This window comes from Macrotis lagotis, chromosome 7, assembly GCF_037893015.1.
Source record: "Macrotis lagotis isolate mMagLag1 chromosome 7, bilby.v1.9.chrom.fasta, whole genome shotgun sequence".
In the NCBI taxonomy this organism is placed as follows: Eukaryota; Metazoa; Chordata; class Mammalia; order Peramelemorphia; family Peramelidae; genus Macrotis; species Macrotis lagotis.
This window is the reverse complement of record NC_133664.1, coordinates 53,056,031-53,076,156: the sequence shown is the minus strand read 5'-3', so window position 1 is coordinate 53,076,156 and position 20,126 is coordinate 53,056,031. Positions and strand designations below refer to the sequence as shown.

The 20,126-nt window shown below is 38.0% G+C and overlaps 2 protein-coding genes and 1 long non-coding RNA gene across 6 annotated transcripts in view; 2 read left to right on the top strand and 1 right to left on the bottom strand.

The window, feature by feature from the left end:
* LOC141492533 (uncharacterized) overlaps nt 1-2,261 on the top strand; it is a 47,286-nt gene extending 45,025 nt beyond the window's left edge. The window contains exon 3 of the long non-coding RNA XR_012469952.1: nt 2,133-2,261. This is a non-coding gene — a long non-coding RNA (uncharacterized LOC141492533). The remainder of the gene's footprint in view (nt 1-2,132) is intronic.
* The window catches only part of ABCB1 (ATP binding cassette subfamily B member 1), a 199,455-nt gene that overhangs the window by 137,911 nt on the left and 41,418 nt on the right, over nt 1-20,126 (bottom strand). The window lies entirely within an intron of this gene.
* Nucleotides 2,725-20,126, top strand: part of RUNDC3B (RUN domain containing 3B) — a 120,385-nt gene continuing 102,983 nt past the window's right edge. For all 4 annotated transcript variants that reach the window (XM_074192897.1, XM_074192896.1, XM_074192899.1 and 1 more), the window contains exon 1: nt 2,725-2,855. In XM_074192897.1, coding sequence (XP_074048998.1) covers nt 2,740-2,855 — 116 coding nt within the window. In that variant the 5' untranslated portion in view covers nt 2,725-2,739. The remainder of the gene's footprint in view (nt 2,856-20,126) is intronic.

Sequence of the window (20,126 nt, the reverse complement as noted above, 5' to 3'; positions counted from 1 at the left end):
AGACCATGGGTTTGTTTTATTTTTTGTTTGTTTGTTTTTGCTTTCTTTGTATTTCCAACTCTTGATATAGGGTCTGGCCCTTAGTAAGTCTTTAATATATGCTTATTGGACTCACTGGGTTAGTTAGTTTTGGAGATGCTGGTTATCAGATGCTAAAGTTGTTTTTTTTTGTTACAGATATTCATATTAAAACACTGATTAAAATGTGGGGGCATTGAGAGTTGCTTCTGTAGAGAGAGTACTAACTAAAATAATGTCAAATAGTCCAGGAAACTGGAGATGGTCACAGGAAGAGGGGAGATTAGGTTAAGGGTAAATTTAAGGGAAAAGGAGAAAGGACTGGTCCTTGGAATGCCTATTTATCACTCTGTTTTACCACAGTACAACTTGGTTTGTTGTTTCAGTTTATAAAACAAGGACACTAATGATTAAGCTGCTCCTCATTATATATATGTTAGCTTCTTTATCAGTATTATTCACCCACACTCCCATGTTCAAAACTTGAAACCTATTTTTTTTAGTTTCCTTTTCCCTGTATAGGATGCTAAGTATCTTGAATATTATATATATGCAAATATATGACTGAATCTACATATATGTAGGTATGTGTATATGTATATACCCATATATATATGTGTATATATATATATATATACACATATATATATATATGATATCTTTAGCCTCTCTTGTATTTCCTTTTCCTCCATTGTTACAAGTCTAGTGTAGGTCTCCATCCAGGAACTATGACAAAGGCCTATGCATGCATTTTTCTATTCCTGCTACTCTCCAATGTAGCCTTTAAATTTCTGTCAGAATACCTTGATCATAGGAACGTATAATTCATAGCTATAAGAATTTTGGTGTTTATTTCGTGGGTTCTTGAGCTGAACCCCCCCTTAATTAATGATTCCCCAAGTGGATAGATTTTAGGGATTCATGAACTTAGATGGAAAAATAACAACTCTATTCTAATGCAATTGATATCTGTTGTAATCTTACTTATTTTTGGCTTTAAAAATGTTATTCGGAGAATAACATTTAATATTTATATAGCTGGCTTATATGTATATAAATAAATATTAATAATTATTTTTCTCATATTATCCTTACAACATCTTGTGCTATTGTTATTTTGTAACTAAGGCAGCCAGAGGTATAATGACTTGTTCAGAATCACACAGTTAGTGTCTGAAGCTGAAGGGTTTCCTTACACCAGGTCCAATTCTATTCACTTCTGAAAAGGGGTAGTGAATCACCACTTAGCTGAAAAGGGATCTTTAGGCTTCATTAGCCTGCTGAAGAGATTCATGACAAAAAAAAAAAAAACCAAACCAAAAACTCCTGCTCAGTACAAGTCTCTCATTTTACAGATGAGGAAATTAAAGAAATGAAATGCATTATTGGTCAAGGTCATACAGTAGAAAAGGTAGTATAAGAACTTTTGGGTGCCAAAGTCTAGCATCCTTTCTGCTGAGAGATCATTTTGTTTTAAAATTCTGTAGTGTGCTTCTTTTTAAACTATGATTTCATCCCTGTACTGACCTCTACCAGTGTAACCTGGCATCTTCTCTACAATTTGTAGTCATAGACCACAGGCCATAGACTTATGGTATTGGGGTGGTGGGGTAAGTGACTTACTTGTCAATATAGGTAAGAGGTAGGATTTGAACTCAGACCTCTGAAGTCAACTCTCTACATCTTGTTGGGATATTGCCTATTAAAGGTATCTGAATTTGCGTTATGCCCCTTTTAGTATAGCAGGGTCTCTATGAAGGGATGAGATGGCATATTTGCTACCCCAGCTTTTACCTCCCTCTGGAACTAGCCTCATATTAATGGTTGATAAATGTTTATTGAGAGAATGAATATTTGATGAGACAGCTTATGTGAATGGATCACAAAATTGTAACTCGGTGCCACAAGAGCCCTGGCTCAGTCCCCTTCATTCTACAGATGGGATTTCTAGGGAACTTCTCCAAGGTCACACCCAAGGTTGTCTGACTTCCAGAGCCAGGGAGAACTATGAAAGGGAAGATGATGCTGTGGTTGTTGATGATGGGGGGGGGGGGATTGATGATGATGATGATGATGATGGATTGCAGAAATGCTTGGTGTGTTTGTGTCCCTAGGATCTGCAGCTACCAAAAGGCCTCGGGAAAAGAGCCGCTAGTAAAGCTGAGGCATTGTTCTCTTTGGCCCCCTAAGCGGCCTCCCCCAAGCATTCCAGGTTGGCCCCTTCCCAGAGCGCTGGCCCGAGAGCGAGGTCGCAGCCTGGGCCTGCCGTCCCTCATGCCCCCGGTTCCTAGGGCAGGGCCAGCTGGGCCGGAGCCGGGGACCTCCGAGGACGCCTGCTTAAAAGCCCCTCTGCTGCCCCTCCCCGGCCCTTCCGATTGGCTGGCTGGCTGGCTGGCGGGGCCGCTGGGCGGGAGCAGCGAGGCCGGGGAGGGGTGCGGGTGTGAGAGCGGGGCGCGTGTCAGCGGTCCCTCGGCTGCGCCCCGGCCCGCGTCCCCGGGGCCCCGCGGACAGAGGAGGAGGAGGAGGACGGGGGGCGCAAGGGGCTGGTGGTGAGCAGCCGCGGGGTCCCGGCGTGTGTGGAGCACAGCGGGGCGGCCCCCTCCCCGGCGGCCTCGCACCTCCCCTCCGCCCCCCCCAGCCCGTGCGCCCCTCGCCGGGCGAGCCGGCCCCGAGCGCCGGGGCCGAGGGGCGAGACAAAGGGGGCGCGGGGCGCAGCCGGCCATGGCTTCTCTGAGCCTGGGGGGCCTGAGCGTGACCCGCGGCGGCGGCGGCTGCAAGAAGAGCCTGAACGCCCGCAATGCTGCGGTGGAGAGGAGGAACCTCATCACCGTCTGCAGGTACAGCCCGGCCCGGCCCGGGGACCCTCGGGGGGGAGGAGGGGAGGAGGGGAGGGGGAGGAGGAGGAGGAGGGGAGGGGAGGAGGAAGACGAGGAGGAGGAGGAGGAGGAAGAGGGGGAGGAGGAGGTACAGGAGGGGAGGAGGAAGAGGAGGAGGAGGGGGGAGGAAGACGAGGAGGAGGAGGAGGAGGAAGAGGAGGTGGTGGTTTAGGAGGAGGAGGAGGAGGAGGAGGGAGAGGAGGAGGATCAGCAGCGGCCGCGGCCGCCTCGGTGCCCCCAGCGCCAGGTCCCCGCCGCTGGCTTTTCTTCCTCCAGCTGCGCGAGGTCCTTGCCCCGCCCCTCCCCCTGCGCAGCTGCTACCTGCAGCATCCTTTGGGCCCACCTTCCCCCTCCTGTCGGCCAGGTGGCGGGGGAGGCCAGGCCTCCCTGGGGGGGGGGGGGGGGGGGGGGGAGGAGAAAGGGCCAGATGCAACCTCCTGCAGGCGCTCTCCTTCTGGGCCTGCAGCTGGTGGGGGTGGGGGGACCGGGAGGCAATGTTCCCAGACTTCCTCCCTGGGAGCCGGGAGAGAGAGAGAGAGAGAGGGTCACAAATCCCGGGTGGTCCAGGGTGTGTCCCTAGGGGACATCCACACAGCCTCCTTTAGGGTCTGACACACCCTCACCTACCCCAGGCTCAGTCTCTGAGGGAGGGAGGTGGGGTGTTATAGGATGGCGAGTGAAGACTGAATTCCTGGCTGTGAGGAGCAGGAGGAAGAGTGGAGAGGATCAGAGGTGGGCCTCTAGCTAAGAGATGCTCCCCAGATGAAGCAGAGACCCACTTTGGGTACCATCATTCCCTAGGAAAGCAGGGCATGGCATCACCTCCCCTGATAACATGTTCCTCTTTGAGAATGAAGGACAAGGGGTGGCTAGTTGGTGCAGTGGGTAGAGCACTGACCCTGGAGTCAGAAGTACCTGAGTTCAAATTTGGCCTCAGACACTTAATAATTACCTAGCTGTGGGCAAGTCACTTAACCCCATTGCTGAGGGAGGGAGGGAGAGAGACAGAGAGAAAGAAAAAAATGACAATGAAAATGAAAATGAAGGACAAGCATCATCTGGCCTCTGGACCCAGATGACTCTGGAAAAGAAAGTGAGGCTGGTGATTAGCCTAGCCCCCTCCCCCCCACTTAAATCGAATTCACTTGCTTGTCATGTATCACCTCTCTGATGTCATGATTTTCTTCTTCCAGAGGATGAACATGATGATCATCAGGGCAATGATAACCTAATGACATTCCAACCATTTTTCCTTACTGGCTTTTAAGAAAGTAATAATGCAGCAGGTTAACTTTGAGAATCTGTTTGATGGTGAGAGGTGAGATCTGTATTCAAGTATTGCCTTTGATAGATTCTTAATGGGAGACTGACAAATGTCTTTATTTCTCTCTGCATCCAGCCTGACATCCTCTATGTCTATTAGATGAAGCCTGGGTAGTACAGTGGATTAGTGTTGGATTTGGAGTCAGGAAGACCCAGGTTTCAATCTTTTTTTTAAATTTAATTTAATTCCACCCCCTCTACATGCAAAAAAATAATTTCAACATTGACTTCCAAAACATTGAGTTCAAAATTCTCTCCCTTCCTCCCACTCCACTCCTCCTCATTGAGAAAGCAAGTTATTCGTTATAGGTTTAATATTTATAGTCATGGGGGCGGCTAGGTGTCGAAGTGGATAGAGCACCAGCCCTGGAGTCAGGAGTACCTGAGTTCAAATCCAGCCTCAGACTTAATAATTGCCTAGTTATGTGACCTTGAGCAAGTTACTTAACCCCATTGCCTTGCAAAAAAACAAAAAAAAATTAAAGTCATGAAAAATATTACTATAATCATCATGTTATAAAAGTAAACATAATTCTCCCCCCCCAAAAAAAGAGAAAACTCAAGAAAAATTAAGTGATGGCAAGTATTCTTTATCCTAAGTCCTTCAGAGTTCTCTTGGATGACAGTATTGCTGAGAAAGATGATCTGAGTTCCAATCTTGACTCAGACATTTGCTACTTATTGTGACCCTGGGCAAATCTTAACCTCTCAACGTCAGTTTAATTCTCTGTTAAACAAAGATAATATCATCTATCTCATAGGGTTGTTGTGAGGATGAAATGGGATAACCTATGCAAGATACTTTGTAAGTCTTAAAGCTGTATATAAATGCTAGCTATTGTTAATTGCAAAGCATTAGGGAAAAAATGTCCTCAATTGAGACTCCTCTCAATGAAATCATAATCTGGTTTCTTTTTCTTTCTTCCCTACCCCCCCAAAAGCCAAACAGAATCCATCCATCTCTGTCTCTTTTTAATTTGCAAAGAAAAAAAGTAGTTCATTATTTCAGAATTATGTTTTGCACAGCCAAATAATATGGGTTTTCATTTTAGAAATAATCACCACCTGTGTATTTCTGATATTGTATAGTATTGCTGGATGTGAATAACAACAAAAAAAAACATTGTCTACCATTTGTCTAGGTACCCTGATTGTATGTTCTCTGATTCTTTCTGTTTTGTTTCCTAAAATTAATAAATAATAAAACAGGCATGTTTATTTCTTATACTGGAATTTATACTGAATTTTTTTAGTCAAGATGCTCCCTCAACTCTTGTAGAGGAATTAGGCTATAGGGTTTGGAATCCCCTCTGACACTGTGACCTTGGACAAGTCACCTGCCCTTAATTCTCACTTCAATAACATGAAAAATTGTAATTTCTATGGGATCTCTAAAAATTCATTCTAGTTCTAATAGTTTATGATTTGTGGACAGTGTAAGTATTGTCTGTGTGTGTGTGTGTGTGTGTGTGTGTGTAGCAAAGTATAGTGAAAAGAGCAAATGATTGGTGTCTTCATCTGAGTTCAAATCTTATTTCAGCTACTCAGTGTTAGTGTACATCTGGACCTGTTAATTAGCTTCAATATCCTCCTCTGTGAAATGAGAGAGCTGGACTAGATCATCTCTAAGGTTTAAAGTCTGTTGTACTTCTCACTGAGTGTCATTCTTTTCCATGTAACCAATTTGTCAGAAACAGGAGTATTGCCCAGTGGAGAACAATTAAAGGGTTTTCTTAACCTGAGGTCTATGAACGTGATTTAAAAATTTTTTTGATAATTGTATTTTAATATAATTGGTTCCTTTTTAATCCTGTGATCTTAAAATTTGCAATTAAAAACATTATTTTGAGAAGGGGTCACAGGCTTTACCAGATGGCCAAAGAGGTTCATGATACAAAAGGATTAAAAATCTCTGATTTAAAGCCATTCAAAGCCACTTTGTAAGTGAGCTACCAGTAGGAATCTTAGAAATCACTTATTCAAGGGTTACCCTGTTCATGCCACAGAACCCTCTGGTGGTCTAATGAAATCTATGGACCCCTTCATCCAAGGACAGTTTCAAGGTCTCTCTGAAGAACTTTGGTATCCATTGTAAACATGGGAAGTGCTGTCACAGAACTGTTATAGCTTGCCTGCATCAAAGAAGGTACTGTGCTCTTTGAGCAAAGCAGAATTGCTATAGCTCAAAAACAATGTGAGATGTGCAAATTTAGAGACATCTTCCTAAAGGTTCATAGTGACTATTTGTGGTAGAGCCTTCCAAGCTCATTTTGGTTTGATCAGCTTCAGATTGATATACTATGCATCAACCCTGACATAGTGATGTCATTTTGGTCCTCTTCTGTTATGATAATATATGTATTTAAATATATATGTAATATATATATTATATATATATATATATAATAAGGTACAGGATTGCAATAAGGTAAGGATTAAAAGGAAACCAGTTATATTGAAATACTGTTATCAGAGTAATTGTTTTAAGTTCACAGAACCCTGCTTAAGAATCTGCCTCATCTAGTCCAATCCCATAATGTTTATAGACAAGAAAAGTGAGGTTGAGAATTTATGTAAATTACAGACAAGATGAAAGCTTATTACTGGCAGAACATATTAATGACTATGTTCTATACTAGACTTTTGTTTTGTTTTTAGGTTTTTGCAAGGCAAATGGGGTTAAGTGGCTTGCCCAAGGCCACACAACTAGGTAATTATTGTCTAAGATCGGATTTGAACCCAGGTACTCCTGACTCCAGGGCCGGTGCTTTATCCACTGCGCCACCTAGCTGCCCCCTATACTAGACTTTTGCCTAAAAAGAATGCTCTTCTTTACATCTAAAGGTGATCTTTTATGCCTTATAAAAAGGTCAAACTGGTCCTGATTATTCTGGGGAAGGATATTCTTTTTCTTAGTTTCTGCTTTTCTGTCCTTAGACTTTTTGGCTATTGGTTTATACCTTCATTGGGAGCAAGATTAGAAAAGAGAGAGATGGAGAAATTATAATGAATCATTTAAAAATGATTTTGGGGGCAGCTAGGTGGCGCAGTGGATAAAGCAGCGGCCCTGGAGTCAGGAGTACCTGGGTTCAAATCCGGTCTCAGACACTTAATCATTGCCTAGTTGTGTGACCTTGGGCAAGCCACTTAACCCCATTACCTAGCAAAAACCTAAAAAAAAAATTTTTAGGAGTTATATTGGGCACATTTTCCAAGTGGGAGAGCAAAGAGGGTATCTATTTATATGGTATGCTAGTTATAAGGTATTCTGCTGAATAATTAAAAGTATCTTTTCTTTTACATATAGCTTAAGTTTTATGATATATATATATATATATATACACATGTATATATTTTATCTATGTATATTTTAGTTTAATTTAATACCTTTGTGGTAAGCCCTTAATAAATAATTATTGAATTGAGTTGAGAGCTTGCATGTTTCATTGATTATTAAATGAGGGCAAACTTGCCAAACCTCGTGACCCTAAATAGAACAGAGTTGATGGCATATTTGAAACGTTTTTATGTTCTATCTTCAGAAATTAGGTGTATTTCCCAAATGTCCTGATAGGCCCTGAGGAAGTTCCAGAGAGTCATTAGGGCCATTAAAAAGTTTCTGGACATTAGCTCTTGATTTAAGAGTGGAGCAGAATAAATGAAGTAAATATTTTGTCTGTACCTTTTGTCTTTGAAAGTTCCATTGTCAGATCCTGAATGTTTCTTTTCTATGGTAACTTGATTGATTTGAGGGCCAGGTAATAGTAAAAAAAAATATGGAATCAGGAGAGCTTGGCTTTAGATCCAGTCTTGCTACTAATGAGTTCTATGACCAAATCACTTAAACTTTCTAGACCTTGGTTTATTTATCTGAAAAATGGACAAGGAAAAAAATGGGCATGAGGACAGGTAGATGGCACAGTGGCTAAGATGCCAGGTCTGGAGTCAGGAATAATGAGTTTATATCCAACCTCAAGACACTTCCTAGCTGTGTGACTCTGGGCAAGTCACTTCACCCTTATATGCCTGTTTTCTCATCTATGAACTGGAGAAGGAAATGGTAAACAACTTCAGTATCTTTGGCATAATAACAGCACCTACTTTACAGAGTTGTGAGGATCAAATGAAATAATATATGTAAAGCACTAGGCAAACCTTAAAGTTATATACACACATACCCATATATGTGTATGTGTGGATACATATGTGTACACATATATACACATATGTAACACATATGTATGTTAGCTGCTATTGTTCTGTGGATAAAGAAAGCAAAAGGTACATTTAAGAGAACATCAACTATCCCCAAAAGTCTCTAGCACTGTTCTACATAGTAGGTCCTTTATAATGAATTAAATATGATTGTGAAAAGACTCTTTCCAGGACCCTTTTCTCTTTTTATGTCCTCTCCCTCTCTTTCTTTATCTTTGTCTGTCTCTCTTTCTCCCTTTCCCCACTCCTTCCCCCCATGCCTTTTTCTCCCTCTCTCTCCATATACATTTAACACATACATATGCGTGTACATATATATGTATCTATGTATATTGTGCCAGATTTCCAAAATGCTCTTACTCAAATACCCCTAATTTCTAACCTAGCTCCCAGTTTCCCTTTTGTTTTTTGGAGGATGCCTCCATCCTTCCAGTGATGTGAGTTGACCACCTTTCTCATCTTTAGCATGAAGCTGTTCTGATCCCCTCCACTTCGGTCCTTCCTCCAAAAGGACCTTGCATTCACCTACTTGTATAGACTATTTGTTTGCATTTCTATTCTGTTCTGTTCTGTTCTGTTCTGTTCTGTTCTGTTCTGTTCTGTTCTGTTCTGTTCTGTTCTGTTCCGTTCTATTCTATTCTATTCTATTCTATTCTATTCTATTCTATTCTATTCTATTCTATCTAGTTATCTAGTTATTGTTTCTCCTATTATAATGGAAACTCATTCCAAGTAGAAATTGTTTCAGTCATTATTAAGAACCTAACACAGTGTCTGATACATAGTAATTACCGAAGAAATTCTCATGGATTGCTTCATCTACTCCATCCAAATAGTTACCAAATATTACTATCACCCCAATGTTTAAAAAGCTATTCCCTTCTTTTTATTACACAGCTATGATACTAGTTCAGAACCTCGTCATTTCTCACCTGGATGATTACAAAAGCTTCTTAAATAATTCTAGTATTTTCCTAGTCTATTCCATTAGCTGCCAAATTAATTCCAAAAATGTTTAGATGTGAATTCACTTTTTCAAAAATTTTCAGTGGCTCCATATGGCCTCTTAAAAGGGTAAAATATAAGATCTTTGCTTTGACATTTAAATGTCAAACTTAAATTTAAATTTTAAATTTTAAATCTGGATTCTACCTATTTTATTGGTTTTTTTTTATCTAGGCTAAACATACCCAGTTCCTTCAGCTGATTCTAATATGGCCTGGTCTTGAGGAATAGAAGTAGCATGGGGGCAAGAGAATGGTCCATAATACTTTAGTGAGAAAGTTTAACTTACCCTCTCTTCAGTTGAGTTGCTGTCTCCCTTTGGGAAACCAGCCTACTCTTAGGGACCATGACCCCCAAATAAATTCCTTCACTTGAATTAGAAAAAAAAGAGCAGCTTAAATAGCTTGGGCACCATTAAGTCTGTAGCAGGGAGATGTGTGTGTGTGTGTGTGTGTGTGTGTGTGTGTGTGTGTGTGTGTGTATACATATATATGTATATATACATATATATATGTATATCTGTATATGATTTTTCTGCATACTGCTCTTTTTCCTAAGTCAGTTAATGTATATACATTTACCAATCTGGAGTGTATTTATTAGGAAGAAAAAGAAGAAGAAAGAACGAATATTTTAACTAGAAAACAGGATCTGGTACATGACACAGGAAAAAAGGTCAAAAGGAATGAGTGATGACAATACTGAGGATTTTTGAATCCAGAAAGGGTTCTACCAGTAGGCTGAAGGACAAAGAAGGTCAGGGTGTTCAATAATTCAAATAGAAGTTGAAAAATCAGTAAAAGTAAACCTAGAATAAGAAGAAAGTTCTGGTCTAGAATTTCTAAGCCCATCAGTAAGGCCTAAAACTTAGACATCATCCTTTACAATACAAAGCTCACTCTTCCTTCCTTCCTCCCTTCTTTCTTTCCTCCCTTCCTCCCTCCCTCCTTTCTCTTTTCCTCCCTCTTTGAACACCATGAAACTAAAGTGTTAAATTCTTTTGTCACTGTCTTAAGTTTTGGCATTTTTAATTCAATGAAAAAATTTAAATTTCACTTTAAAGAGTACAAATTATTAATTTGTTCAAGGGAGCATGACTCACACTATACTGAAATTTCCACCATGCTGCTTTTAAAGAAAAGGAAAATAACCTATAAATTCTTTTGAATCTTCAGAAGATAGTATCATATATGTTATAAATATAAAATGATTAATATTTGTAGAGTGCTTTGCAAACTTTAAAGCACTATAAATGTGCACCATCATCATCATCATCATCATCATCATCATCATTTTTAATATTATGAAGAGTCAGGAAGACCTATGTTTGAATGTGATCTCAAGAAGTTTTCTTCATATGGATTAACAACCATATTTTATTTGTTTAATGTAATGTAATATATGATGTTAAGTATTTGAAATGAATCTATTTGGGGAGATAATGCACTTCTATGATAAATAACCAATTAATCTTCTTTTCCCCAAATACCTGCTTTGGATCAAGAGTTTAAAATTACAGTTTTATAAAAAAAAATAAAAATTACAGTTTTAGAATTTTTGAGCATTTTTTCATCGCACAGCTTCCAAGAAGACTGCAAATAATTTTCAATGTTTTGCTGATAGAAAAGTTAAAATTTTATGAGAAACCAAGAGAGAGTGTAATATAGTTAAGGTGGAGAACTGATAATAGCTACTATATAGGCTTTACATTTTTGTTTTAATCTTTACATGTCTGGCAGCTGTGATTATAAGCATATGATCCAAGCCCATGATTTAATCAGCATTAGGGAACTACTAGTGTAGAAACTCCTTTCTACCACTGCAGATCTGCAGTAATACAACTTAGAGTCTAAAAGTGTTGCCTGGATCTAGACACCATCTTTTCCTGCCTTTTAGGGCCTCGATGATATTTGTCCTTCATTCTCGAAGAAGACCATGATACCAGGGAGGTGATGCCATGATGAGCAAGTGAATTGGATTTTGAGTGAGAGAATGTGTCACCAGCCTCACTATCTCCTCCAGTGTCACCTGGGTCCAGTAAGCAGATATGAATCAGGATGACTGGAGATAGCCCTGGACTTGAAGCAATCAGAGTTAAGTGACTTGCCCAAGGTCACACAGCTAATGTCAAATGTCAGGCTGGATTTGAACTCTCCTCCTCCTGACTCCAAGGTCAATGCTCTTTTTGCTTGGAGTCAGTTATTGTTCCTTTGGTTTAGGGCCTTAAACTGTCTTTGGCCACCCTACCTTCCCAGCAATGTCTATTACTATTCATCTACTCTATACTTCAACCAAACTGGATGACTCGATTATTTTCTGTCACTTTTCCATGCTCTGCGCTTTCTTAACTCTGTGCTTAAAAGCAGTTTATTGTTCCATTCCACTCTTCACCTTCCTACCATCTTTCTTTTAATCTTTTTTTTTTTTTTTTAGTTTTTGCAAGGCAATGGGGTTAGGTGGCTTGCCCAAGGCCACACGGCTAGGTAATTAAGTGTCTGAGGTTGGATTTGAACTCAGGTCCTCCTGACTCCTGGCCCTGTGCTCTATCCACTGTGCCATCTAGCAGCCCCCCCAACATCTTTTTTTAAAATAGTAATTTTTCCCTCAAGGACCTGTCAAGACTTTTTTAGCATTCATTTTTACAAGATTTTGAGTTTCAAATTTTACTCCTTTCCTCCCTTCCACCCCCTCCCTCTTCCTAAAATGGTAGACAGTTTGATATAGGTTATATATATGAAATCATGTAAAACATATTTCCATATTAGCCATAGTTGTGAAAGAAAAAATCAATCAAAAGAAACAAAGAACAAAAAAGAATGAAGTAAAAGATGTATGCTTCAATCTGCATTCAGAGTCCATCAATTCTTTATCTGGATTTAAATAGTATTATATTGCTGAGAAAGTTGAGTCATTCATTCATTCATAATCGATTAGAGCACAATGATGCTGATACTATGTGCAATGTTTTCCTCATTCTACTTATTTAACTTTGCATCAGTTCATACAGATCTTCACAGATTTTTGTGAAATCTATCTGCTCATCACTGGACAATGTATTCCATTGCTTTCATATACCACAGCTTGTTCAGCCATTTCCCAATTAATGGGCATCTCTGCAGTTTCTAATATTTTGCCACCATATTAAAGACTATTAAAATATTTTTACATATGTGTATCCTTTTTCCTTGTTTATGATCTCTTTGGGATTCAAACCTAGTAGTGGTATTGCAGGATCAAAGAATATGCTGAGTCTGGTTGTTCTTTGGGTTTACTTTCTAATTGCTCTCCAGAATGATTAGATAAGTTCACAGCTTCACCAAAAGGGAATTGTGTCCCAATTTTCCCACATCTTCTCCAACATTTATCATTTTTCTTTTTCTTTTTTTGATCATATTAACCAACCTGATAGATGTGCCTCAGGGTTGATTTAATTTGCATTTCTCTAATCAAAAATTATTTAGAACATTTCTTCTTCCTACAGATAGTTTTGATATCTTCTTTTGAAGACTACTTCTTCATATCCTTTGACCATTTATCAGTTGGGGAATGACTTGTATTTAGCAAGTTGTAGTTTCCATCCTTATCTCTTTTAACTATGACTATTTTTGTTTTTGCTTTTTCTTAGAATGGGATTACTACCCAGTTTTTTAAAATTTCAGCTAAAGCATAATAGATTCTGCTCCAGTCTTTACCTTTACTTTGTGTGTCACTGTTTCAAGTGTGTTTCTTGTAAACAAATACTACCTCCTATGTAAAGTATTCAATTTCTTTCCTGCCCATTTCTTCTAAGGTAGGGAGTCCTTCTCCACTTTTGATCTAGCAGATGACTGTGTGCCTTTCCAGTGCTCCTTCCAGTTATCCTGTTGAACTGGTCCACAAGGGCAGGGACTGGGTCCAATCTAAACTTTGTCCCTTTCATTGTACTTCACAGAATGCCTAGAAAATGGCAGTGCTTGATAAAGAGTAGTTGAATTCAACTGAACCACAAGAACCCTTTCTATGCTTTCCTGATTTGTTTTAATTTTTGTCCTTAGTCTTGTTCTGATATATTAGGAATTCTATCAGTTTGCTAGAAAGAAAGATAATTAATATTAATGTCATCATGAAATGTCTCAACATCACTGACTGAAAAAAACCCCGTAAAATGATTTCTTCAAGTTGGTATTCATTTCACGGTCTAGCTAGCAACTGTTGCTATGGAAAGAAGCTTCATTATGCCAATGACTCCAGGGTTTTCTGGATATGGCAAGCAGGTGAGTTGATGTAAAAAATAGTAAAAGAAGTAGGGAACCCAAGGGATTGATTTAACTTTTGAAATGCGGGTAAGTGGGGTGAAGAGGCTACAAATCATGAAAGGAAACTATAAGAAAAGTGTGGAAGAAATACTGAACAGCTAGAGAAATTGCTGTTAAGTTTCCTTCTGTCAATAAAAATTATAGATAGCAGACTTTAAGAGCTGGATATGACCTCCAATATCCTGTGGCATGGTCCCCTTTTTAAAAAAACTAAGAAAACTTAAATTACTTAATAACACTGAAAAAATCTAAATCTTTTGACATTTTTGAAGATGTCATTTTTACTCATTTATACCTACTATGTTGTGTGTGATGTGAGAGGCTCTGTGATGTGTGCAGGAGTTGGAGTCAGAAAGAACAGGTCCAAATTTTGACTTCAAAGTGTACTTGCTATGTGAAAATAGAAAAGTTACCTAATTTTTTGAATCTCCAAGCAATCCTGAAGACTATTAGTTGGAAAGGTTATAGTCCAGGTTGGTGAGGGATTTTCTATACCAGGAACTTCCCACCTAGATGAAATCACATATCTAGACAAAATGAATGAGCAAGGTATTGCTAAGCTCTAGAGATACACAAAGATTTAATGTAATATCTGCTTTTGAGAATAAGCTTATGTTCTTTTGAGTGACAGTATACTGTGATATAAAAATAAAATTTGGGCTGGATCTTTGATTTCCCTATACCAATGCAGGGTCAATACCTCTTCACAACTTTATTTTAACATATATTTTTTAAATTGAATTTCAAATTCTCTCTCCCTTCTGCCAGTCATTGAAAAGATAAGCACTATGATATTAACTTTTAACCTTCATCTTAAAATTTTATACAGCTCACAATTTTTAGTCAAAGAGATCTGATAAGAGCCACACAACCCACAAAAAAGCATAAATAAGCATACTAAACATTAAGAAGGTGATTGCATAAAGAAGAGATCCAAACAAAAATTACTTTATGAAAACTTGAGAAGGGAGAGAACAGCATGGATGTGAAATTTCATTGGTTCCTTCTATTGTCCCTACAGTCACTTCTGGGAACTTGATTTCCCCTCTGACTTTGCATCATGACTCAGGGCTGTTGGCTTTTTCTGTAACCTATGAATGTTAGCTCTTTGTACTTCCTTCATCTTATAAGTCAAGTTATTCATGAGAGCTAATTTTGCTTACAAAATAAATAGAGGATGTCAATGATTGAAATTCTTATCTGACTGGCACAGATGGAACTTCGATTCTTGGCTGACACTTTTGGAGTAGGGACAAGATGAGAAAATAGGCGCCTTCCTTTTTTATTTTAGGCAATGGGGTATAGTATCTTGTTCTCAGTAGAAAGGTTCATCAGCAGGACAAACTTTTGAATTTCTTTTTACAAATCCTTTTAAATGTGGTCTTATAATGCAGGGAATGTAGTATCAGTGTTTGTCTTCTGTTTTATGTGCCCATAATTGAGAGTTGTAGAGAACTATTAGAAGGAAGTCTGGTAAGACTAGAGGAGGAAATGACCTTTGACTGAATCTCAATATAGGATTTTGACAGATGGAAATGGAAAAATAAAGGCATATTAGGTGGAGAAGATGGGAAAGAAGGACATAAAGGAGTAGAGAGGGAATTTGTTTGGATAATTGAATATATATATATATAATGAAAGATGTTGGAAAATTTTAGAGATTATATAGGATTTTAAATGCCCAGTTAATGAGATAAGGCTTCTATTTAGTAGAGAACTGGCAAGTTTCTTGAAACTTTAAGTGGCAGGATCACTTTTCTAAAATAAGTATATCAGTGATATATAAGATGGATTAAAAAAGGAATAGACAGGCTGAGAGGAGATAAGTTAGGAATGTACTGTATAGAAGACATTACTGAGGGTAGCAATTTAGATTGTGAGCTCCTTGATGGCAGAAATGGTATTTTATCTCTTTTTGTATCCCTAGAATTTATCACAATGCCCACATGATAAATACGTATTGGTTGATTAATGATTGATTATTGAAAAGGCAATATGGGAATGATTCACCAAACCAAATTTGATGATAGGACATGGAGAGAACAGGAATCAAGAATGATTAAGAAACGTTTTTAAATGGGTTGCTGGATGAAATGGTGCCTCTTACAGAACAGGGAAGTTAGGGAAGAGCGCCTTTTTTTGGATGGGAAGATCATAGATTTAGAGTTGGAAGGGAATTGAGAGATCATCAAAACCAACTGCTTCATATTGAAAATGAAGAAATAGGGAAGTGACTTGTCCAAGGTTGGTAAGTAATCTGCATAAAAGATAATTGAACTTATAAAATGGTGGATATAGAATAAATATTAAAAATATTCATTTGGATGATCAGATAAATTTTAACCTGACAGTCTAGTTATTTGACTATAGCATGGTATTTATGGGCTAAGCAGACAAAAATTGTGTGTGTGTGTGTGTGTGTGTGTGTGTGTGTGTGTGTGTATGTATGTGTATAAATATCCAAGTATATGTATACATACTGCATAAACAGAAATTACACATACAACCTAATGAGATGTCATTGTATTGGATATGACCCAGTTCACAATCACTGTGCTAAGTATTCAGGGTATTATTGGAGTGATGATTTTTGTACCAAGTTTTCCAGTGGTCAGCAAATGAAAGCAAGATTTGGTTTTAGTAACAGTTATGTAAGCCTTGGCTGCTCTGTATAACAGTATAACATCTGGCAAAGGACCTGAAGTCATGCCTTTGTAATCAATTTAGAGAATTATGTTAATGCTAGCCAGAGAAATGTAGGACTATTTCTGCCTCAGTGAAGAATAAATGAGTGACATCCCCTAGCAACCACCATAATGTGCTCCATTTAAAATGAGACAGTAACTGGTGATACAAAAGCATGAAATTTTGGTTGGGTATATACTGGAAAAAAATCTAAATAAGAGAGGAAGTAAAAGAATTCCCAGAGGAAGAAATAGGCAAAGAGGGTGAAAGCAAGGAATAGACAGTGGAGTGAAAATGTAGAGGAAAAATTAATTTAAAAATAAGGCAGTGAAAAGATTTCAAGGGAGAGGCAAATCAAATGAAACTAGAAAACTTCAATCAAAATGTTCATAATTAAATTAGCAATTTTTAATTTGATTATAATATACAAACATCCACTAATGCATGGTAACTTAGCTGTTCATCTGTATGAAATTGTCTTTGAGAGCTGCCTGGGGTATGAAATCACAGTTCCTAAAAGAATGTTTCTAATTTAATTTTTCTTTCAGAATACTCACTATGAAGGAGAAGGGGATCTATAGGTATAGATAAATGATTTGAATTCCTAATCTAGATGCTGCCTTTATTAATGCCATAAACTCATCTATCAAACTGAAAAAAAATGTCAAATATTATAATTAAGTGGATTTGAGGTCTGATTTTTTTTAAATTAACATCTATTAAATCTTTAATCTGCACAAAATGCTGGGCTAGATGCTTAGAAATTCAAATACAAAAATAAGAGTCTGTGCCTTTCAGGAACTTAGATCCTATACGAGCTTATATTCTGTTACAGCCATGTGGAAGGCCACAAAGTCTATATCTCTAGTACTAATTGTTCTCCTGAACTCCAGGGAAATAGCTTTTAATGACCAATGGAAACTCTCTCTTTAGCAATAATTTCATCACAATTTTAAATTCAGCAGTTCTAAAGTTGTAGTCTTATTTCCACAAAAACTGTTTGTGATTTTTGATATTCCTATTTTTGTTAAAGCAGTGGTATCAGCCTCAAATAGAAATGGATCTCTGCAATGATACATTGACTTAGAAAACCATAAATTAAAATCATCTTTATTGTATTTTTGTTTATTTTGCATTTAATCTGGGCTGGGCAATATTGAGTTTGACAAGTATGAAAAAGGGTCACCCATCTCTGGTTATCTTTCATCAATGTTCAAAATCATGGAGTTCTCTTTGACCCCTTTCCTCCCCTTCTTCCAAATCAGCTTCCATCATTTCTGTCTCTGTAGTGTCTCTTAATATAATCTTCTCTTTTCCATTTCTGCTACTAACATTGTTATTTAGATCTAGTTATTCTTTGCTGAGGCAATCACAGTAATTCCCCACTTTCAGATTTTCCTCTACTAACCCAATTTACTCACTGAGCCCTATCCCATCCTATTCCTGTTAATCAGGATTATTTATCATCTTCTAAAGTTGGCAGTAATTTTTTCCTCCTTCAATTCCTTGCTTTTATCTGTTCTTTCCCCTCTCATACTGAAGTCAACCCTCTCTTTCATGAGCTTCTGAAGTGCTACCTCCAAGGTAACCTTCCTTGGTCATCCTAAGCCCCAAGTGATCTCTTTTCTCTCTTCTGAATTTTCATTGTATTTTGTACTTTTCTTACATTTATTTCTTAAATTTATTTTTATATTCTAATCATTTTTCTAAATACTTGAAGTCCTGTGATATAGTCCTTGAGATTTGGGTCCATGAATTATTTATCATTATATCCTGTACAGTGCCCAAGAAATCTTGTACTTTTTTTTGACAGTCTTTAATTTACTTGGTATAGGGAACTCTAGATAAGAACACTATCAGTAATGTAGATCATCACCTCATGAACAACTGACAATTTTAATTATTTCCTTGAGGCACTCAAAAGTTGTGATGTGCCCAGGGTCACATAGACATTACATGACTTGAATTTAAGTCTTCATGTTTTGGAGTTCAGCTCTCTAGCTACTCTGCCATGATACCTCCACCAATTGAAGTTACATTGATTATGCTTCCTTGGGAAGTGTATGTCAACTTGTGTTACACTCACTTAAATAGGTCAGGTTAAAGTTGGTTTCAGTTGGACAAGACATCACATTGTTTTATTCTTTCTTTGAACTTCACATTAATTTTTATCTTTCTTCTAACATGTTAGTGGTTTGACTATACATAAAGTACTGATTTGAAAATCACTCCCAAATTGATGATCAGTCATTTCCTTTATCCTAACATAAAAGCAGCTTCATTTATTTTTGTGATATTATGCTGTCCATATCTAATACTTTCTTTTTCTTGAAAATAGTATTCATGGCATCTAGATGTGATACTGCTATGTAGTCTACAAACCTTTGACTTTTCTCCTTCATTACTCTTGAATATATTTTCCAATTTTCCCCCTTTCTTATGCCTTTTCATTGAAGTCACCACAGTCTATTTTAATATATATTGATATAATTTTAAGGGTCTAAGGTTCTTCATTTAATTTCCCTGCCCCTGTATCCTCTAAACCAGGGAGTTTTGACTTAATGACCATGAACTTCTTTTTTAAAATGTTCCAATAATAGAATTACTTTCTGTTTGTTTTTACAAAGTAATGTGGTTTAACTGTCTTGCCCAAAGTCACACAGCTAGTAAGTATCAAGTGTCTAAGACTGGAATTGAACTCAGGTCCTCCTGACTCCAGGGTCAGTGCTTTACTAGACCATCTACTGGTCCATTCCCAGTAATAGCATTTCAAGTAGAATGAATTTCCTTTGTAATTCTATCTATTTTATACAATAAAAATGGTATTCTTAGAAGGGCTTGATAGGCTTCACCAGATGGGTCCATAACACAAAATGATTAGGAAACCCTGTTTTAAACTTTGATAATGATCTTTTTTTGCAAATGACCAGTGTAGATTGGATGACATAATTCTTAATGAGATGACATTCCTTTCTTTTTGCCTTTGAATGAACACAAAACTCATTTTTCCCCCCCTCTCTCTTCATCCAAGGAGAACCTGCTATAGCTAAATGGAAAGATGACTTACTTCCTCTTTAGTTTTTATTCAATGTAAGAAATGCAAGATTGATTTGATTCATATCCTTACTAGACAAAGAATCTTACATTAGGAGTGTTGTCAATAGGCTTCAGTATTGAAGATGATTGAAAATCTGTGATTTGTAGTACCCTCTACACCTTTTCCTCTACTTGCTGACATGCTGACATGATTGAAGAAAGAGAAGGTACAAGCACAGGACCAATGGCCATGTTGCACAAGTACAAAATGGCAACCCTTGTTTCAGAGGTTTGCTGTAGCCAAAGAATTCATCACCATGTGGTCGGCCGGCCAGTAATAAGGTCCTCTGTTCTTGGTCCTTGGAAATTAGACATGATTTGTTATAGGACCCATATGTTCAGCTTCTGTAGTATAATAGAACCTGCCAGCTCCTAGCTTCCATTGGCTTCCTCAAGAAATCAATCACTTCCTTGCCAGAATAGGGCATTAGAGTTAGACTTAATCCTGAATATTTATTGAATTGAATTTATGCCCATTACTGAAACTTTGAGAATTGGCATTCCATGGTGTGTGGGTGTGTGGGTGTTTGTGTGTGTGAAGTGACTGAAGAAAAGCAAAAAAGAAGTACTAATGGAACAGTAGATAAACCAGGAATTATTAACTTGGACTCTA